At 37.9% G+C, this 6,344-nt stretch overlaps 1 protein-coding gene across 1 annotated transcript; it reads left to right on the forward strand.

Moving 5' to 3' along the window:
• The first annotated feature begins 1,242 nt into the window (after positions 1–1,242).
• On the forward strand, positions 1,243–6,138 carry LOC137280807 (glutamate-rich protein 6-like). The gene is made up of 6 exons (XM_067812011.1): positions 1,243–1,257; positions 1,592–1,677; positions 3,458–3,610; positions 4,096–4,324; positions 5,393–5,472; positions 5,714–6,138. The coding sequence occupies exons 1-6, from the start codon at positions 1,243–1,245 to the stop codon at positions 5,907–5,909; spliced, it is 759 nt and encodes a 252-aa protein (XP_067668112.1). The 3' UTR covers positions 5,910–6,138.
• The last annotated feature ends 206 nt before the right edge of the window (positions 6,139–6,344 follow it).

Here is a 6,344-nt window from a genome sequence, read left to right on the forward strand (position 1 = left end):
CATGATCCTCTGTATCCTCAAAGCCACCCATCCCTGCATAGATTCCCACTATATTCTCAATTTTTGGGAACATAAAGTCTCTCATGAAGAAATCTGTGAATGTCCTGGGGTAGAATAGGCCTTCAGGAACCCATGCTTGCCATAAAAGGCGACTATGCTAGTCGTAAGAGGCGACTAACGGGATCAGGTGATCAGACTCGCTGATTTGGTTGACACATGTCATCGGTTCCCAGTTGTGCAGGTGGATGCTCATGTTGTTGTCACTGGATTGTATGGTCTACACTTGATTATTTAGAAACAGCCGCCATATGACTGGAATATTGCTGAGTGCGGCATGAGACTGAAAGCACGCATTCACTCACTCTCTCATGGAGAACCTGCAACCAAAATATTTAAATGAGTCCACATTAATACTTTCAGCCTTGATCTCGTATTGAGAGATAGTTGTACGGACAAAAATCAGGAAAAATATTTGTAATGTTTGTGTAGTTGGATAGTGTAAAGCTTGGATGAGTGTTGGAAGACTAGCCATCACTAACATGTTTGTTGTGTGTCATTGAAAGTTGTCTCACTAATAGTATGTTGGTTTTTAGGGTGTAAAAAATGCATGTTTGACCATACTCGTGCCATATTGCTTAGGCCTAAGGACAAAGATTGCTGAGGTTAGAAAAATATTATGAGCTCCTCATGTCCACATGTTCAGGAACATTAAACAGTCGTAACATATTTCTTTCTAGTATATTCATGCAGCTAATTATTGCATACATATAATGAACAGCAAAAGAAACACAACACTGTCTTTTTGTCGAGTTTTTAATTTAAAGACATAAACATGAACGCTTACTTTTATTTATTTTTTGTTTAATGTTTCTTAACTTGTGTTGCTTTTGCTTTTCAGTATATTTATGTTTAAAGAAAGAAAAAAATTAGAAGGATGCTTTCTTGTTTATATGACATATTCCTTAGTCTAAGATTAGTCACAGTGGTTGTAAATATTTTTCTTTGATACCTTTCCAGAAAGTTTTAAGATGTTTTGGTTTGGGGATTAGTTTTGTTTAAGATGATTGCTTGATTGTTTATTTCATGTTTGATGCAGTTGCTCGCCAAATGAAGACGATCAACTACCAGTTGTCGTCGCAGCGATGTCTAGAGGAAGGTTGGACGTTGCGGCCGCCAAGCCCTCTTAACAATGAGGAGGAAGATATTGATATCTTCATACCTGAACCTTTAAACCCAGCTATGATGGGAACAGGGAGGGTAGGTGGTGTACTGACCTAGTTAAACCCGGCCTTGATAAGTACGGAGAGGATCACGGGGAAATTTCAATCATAAGTATCAGATTGAAACATGTTGGAGAAAACGGCATTCTGTTGGAGAAAACGACATTCTGTTTTTATTTAACTAAAAAATGTAATTAATTCAAAATTTGACTCTGTTAGATAATTCAATTGATTTAAAATTTAATTTATTTAGTTATAAAATTGAAACGTTGTAGAAAACGGCATTCTGTTTTTATTGAACTATGAGACACACACAAGACAATAGTAGATATCTCTATAATAATTACATTTAAAATTTAAATGTGTTTCAGTTCCATGAGCGACCATTGATACGGAAGTTTTATGAGGATGGGAAGAAATTCCTGACCGTATTCCCAGATGGATCAGGCAACGTATTGTATCCTTCTGTAGTACTACAGTGTAACTACATCACATAACACATCAGACCTGTTAGGTATTGTTTGTTGTAGGTATATATTGCTACGGTGAATAATTTGCTGTGACAAAAGGTGTAAGAAATCCCCTTAGAACCAGCAAAATATGACATTGACAAGTCTAAAATATTCAATATTATGTATTGAGCAGTCAAATAGCAAGATACAAAGATTCAATATAGAGGTTTCCAATACAATGCAGCTGAGTCAAATCTGATGTAATGGGTCACAAATATAACATCAACTCACCAACATCTTTTTTTGAGAGAGAGAAACAGTTGTACCGAATGTTACATGGCGAGAGGTCAGTGTTGAATGTAGGTTGATGTTGGCAATCAGACGAAGAGGCAGTCATACGTAGATAAGCCGAATGATGACAACTACAGTAAATCCATGTGTGTAAGTCTGTGTGTGTCGTTAACACAGTAGCCAGCCTTATATATAAGCAGTCACTGATTCTTGAATATTCGAGCACTTTGTGACCACATCGCCACCAACTTTCTCACAGACCCCCATGAGTAAACACAATTAATCAAGGGAGGCAACTGTAGAGGCCTGCTGCTAAAATTCTAATAGCACTGAACATTTATTATACGAAATGTGACCCATAAGAGCTATCACTCAAATCTCTAAACATTGTGACCCAATAATAATAATCACTTAATCACTATTACAATTTACAGAAAATACACTCTCATAACAATTGTACCAGGATAATCATTTGCTATCAACGCATGAAGGTCTGGGTAAATATTGGTCTTCATTAACCCATTTTTGTCCCCCTTGAAGACTTAGGTTAGCGTTTGTCTTGAGCAATCTATGCTTGTCTCCTGTGTAGAAGAGGGTTAGAATTGGTCTTCATTAACCAATTTTTGTCAACTGTGAAGATCTGAATTAAAATTGGTCTTCAGCAGCTTAGTTTTGTCCTAAGGCCAAAGATGAAAACTATGATCAAGGTCAAGCTCGATGACATCTTGAAGCATGTCATCATATCCCAATTACATATATATATATATATATATGCTCATGATTTCAATTATGGAATTTAACAGTCCTCAGTACTTGAGTATGGTCGTAAACAAACAGCAAACAAACCAATGCATCATTAGAGACATGACTCTGATTCCAAGATACACCATGTCTGTTTACTGGTTGGCAACACCACATCAGGACGTGTTAGGTTCATCAATGTGACAGACATTCGAGGGACCTAACTTTAAATATGCCTATGTCGATATGGGTCATGATTTATTATCGTGCTTATGTTACTCTGAATTATTCTATATTATTTATTCACAGCATTGAGGGTGGGGTGGGGTAGGGTGAGGTGGGGTTTAACTTTTAGGGGTGTATTTATATTTTTGTGGCCTCATGGTCTTTCATTACATCAAACTCATCAAACCAAAGACCCAGGTTTGATTCCCCACATGGGTAAAATGTGTGTCGCCCATTCCTGGTGTCCCCCAGAATATTGTTAATAACTCATTCACTCTCTCACTCACTTTCCAGTTATGTTCTTCATATTTGAATTTCAAGATTGTACAATACTTAAAATCAAACTAAACACAGATTTTATGAAGAAGAGACATATGTTTTGAGAATCATTTACAAGAATGTTTCTGTTTTAAATATGGAACTCATCGCTGCAAAGTTCCAAAGTGTCTGAAATACTGTTTAAATTCTCAACCTTTTATCCCTGTATGGAGTCTTTGTGACTTGGTTATCTCCTTGACCAATGGTCAGCTACCCTAACGGTCAGATCGCCATCCTCATAAGCTATGTTAGCCTTGGTCAGTACATCTACGTAGTGCATGACGAAAATCCCAGCCGCACAGTCAAAGCTGTGTTTGAACCCAGTGGATATGGGTCATGTTACCATAACAACGGAATAGTGAGGTAAGTGAAACAATGGTCAAAGTTTTGATATTAGGACTGTTGAGGCTATATCATAGGGATTTGTACAGTGTTAAGTCTCCAATGACAAATCCTTTCTTGAGTTAAGTGTTCCATGCCACAATGTCTTGGCACAACATGCCTGTGAAGATCCAGGGTGGAATTGGCCTTCAGGAATCCATGCTTCTCGTAAGAGGTCACTAAATGGATTGGGTGGTCAGGATTGGCAGGTTAACATGAGTCATCATGTCCGAAATTTTTTCATCAGTGCTCATGATGTTGATCATTGGATTGTCAGGTTCTGACTTGATTATTTTCTGACCATGTAGCTGGAATATTGCTGAATGCACATCAAACAACAAACATGCAACCATACAAGTCACCAGGCCTGATGACATGATCCAGTGGGTGGTAGGTAAAATGGATCTAATCATTTTATTCTCCATCAAATATCAATATACCTAATCACCAAACTAAACTGTTCGAAGGTTGTACTTTGACCAGCTGGGTGGCATCGAACTGGACGTTCATGGGGGCCGGAGAAGAAAGTGGACGTGGAAGGATCAAGAGACTCACGTACATGCTCCACCCTTCCAGCCAATCTGCTTCGGCCTGAACCGCTACATTGGTGTGCGTGTGATGAACCAGGACAGCATCGCACTCACCCTAACAGCCAAGAAGAGGAGTTGCCGATTCAATGTGGGCTCACGTCTCAAGGTAGGAGTGATGGAAAGTCCTCCACAGCAATGCATAGTTATTGGTTGTGGTGTGAGGATTCATCGATACGCATCAATGCATTGGTTGTTGATGCAGTGAATTGATGCAAAGTTTAACATTGTTGTATATCTCCATACGAATGGGCCACAATGCATTTATGTCTAACTTAGCATATTGCCAGATCACAATATCAGTCAAAAAAAGAGAGACTACTTCAGTTAGATGACTAAAGTGTATGCTGACTTATTTCCGTTCATAAGTAAACGTTTCCTCAGAAATTCTTGCCTCAAGACCTGTATCAGACATAGTGTTCGCATCTTATCAGCATTTACAAAATCAGTGTATAAACGTAATTACCTCATTTTCGAATGAACATTTAACATCACTGGCGGAATTTGACAAAATACTTTAAAACTGGTTTGGTTTTTGACCTTAATGCGTTTTGTAGTTGGTGTTAGAATTGAAGATTCTCATATTGTGATACATATCGTAGTGATATCCTTGTATCAGGATTCGTATCCTAACACAGAAAAAGTGGACAATACTTTGTTAAAGTATTGTGAATAAAATGTTAGCATTGTGATGTATTGTATTGCAGGTTATATGCCAATACCAGCACTATTTAGAGTATGATCTGCAGTAGCCTGTAGTAATAATAACACCTTGCCTCAACAGCAAGGGAATAACTTAGAGCCTGTGTTAGCTGAGCTCCATCAAAATAGACTTTAATGACGATGTGTAAGGCAGTTGTTGAGTGGGTGTGTATGATTGTTATACTATTAAAAAAAATAGGAGGTATTCCAATTTTGGAAGCATACCACTAGCCAATGCCAATGCATTGAGAAAAAGTATTGTGTATTCATACAGATGAAACATTTCCAAAGGAATGGAATAAATTGTTCATTTTTCCCTTAATTTCTTTTCATTACCTGTTTCTTCCTTGGCTTCATCCTTCGTATTTTATCATTCTGGTAAATCCAATATCCCCTACCTTTTGTGAATGGTATATTATGGACGTTTCGTTTTTGTACCCTCTGGAGTTTCTGTCATCATGTTTTATTGTTGTAGCTGGTAGCTCCAGAAAACATCCCACCCAAGGAGATTGATGAGGCAGCACTGTTCTTGGATGAGCGAAAGGCTTATGTTGAGTAAGTTGCAAACCCATACCATTTAAGCATTCACATTAAAAATGGTCTTTCATCTTTCCTGTCACACTTCACTCTCTTTGACTCAGGACTCAATCCTCACTTAGTACTTTTAGTAAACTTTTTGACCTCACTCATGGCCTTTGACTGCCTCAGATCTGACTTTGACCTCTTTTGTGATTACCTCATGACCTTGATGACCTTTTGACCCCACTCATGATGACCTTGGGACTTTTCATTGTAGATCAATTCTTGACAAAGTCTCAAACTTGCTGAAGTTCCCCAAGTCACCCAAACTTGACAAGATCCTTCCACCAATCCACCTCACATCCAAACTACAACGCACTGAGAAACTACGGCAGGAAAAGTCTGCAACCAGGTTGTCCAGGAGCAAGTCTGCACAAGGGAAGGGGTCACTGCCAGTTGTTACTGTCAACTGACTCCCCTTTTCTCTTTGCCATGTGCTTCAGGGACCTTGTTTGTTAAGTACATTCAACTCCAAAGTCACTGTGATATGCCTCGAACTGTTTTGAGGAGACATTTCTTTAAATTTTCAATATTGTTAAGATAGGTTTTCCTATTAAAAGAAATATTCATGTGTATGCAAAAATACACTTATTTCTAGTATTATCTCATATTGTGTTGGGGAACATGACTTTTTGAAAAATTACTTGTATTTAAACAGAAGGTTTTTCCAATATCCCTAAGTCTGTCTCATATTTTATGTTTATTCTCTTGTATACAAAAAGAATGCTTGATAATCTTGTTGGTCTCAAAATACAAATATGTAAATCTACCATCTCGACAGAGTTGTTCAGACTTCTCATGAACCAATCCCATACAAGTACTTAGCACTGGAATCTGCAAAGATTTGT

This window comes from Haliotis asinina, chromosome 4 (assembly GCF_037392515.1).
Source record: "Haliotis asinina isolate JCU_RB_2024 chromosome 4, JCU_Hal_asi_v2, whole genome shotgun sequence".
NCBI classification, from domain to species: Eukaryota; Metazoa; Mollusca; class Gastropoda; order Lepetellida; family Haliotidae; genus Haliotis; species Haliotis asinina.

Coding starts and splice junctions, on each gene's coding strand:
- LOC137280807 (XM_067812011.1), top strand. Junction 1,678..3,457: donor GATGGATCAGGCAACGTATT/GTATCCTTCTGT, acceptor ACCAATGGTCAG/CTACCCTAACGGTCAGATCG. Junction 3,611..4,095: donor CATAACAACGGAATAGTGAG/GTAAGTGAAACA, acceptor AACTGTTCGAAG/GTTGTACTTTGACCAGCTGG.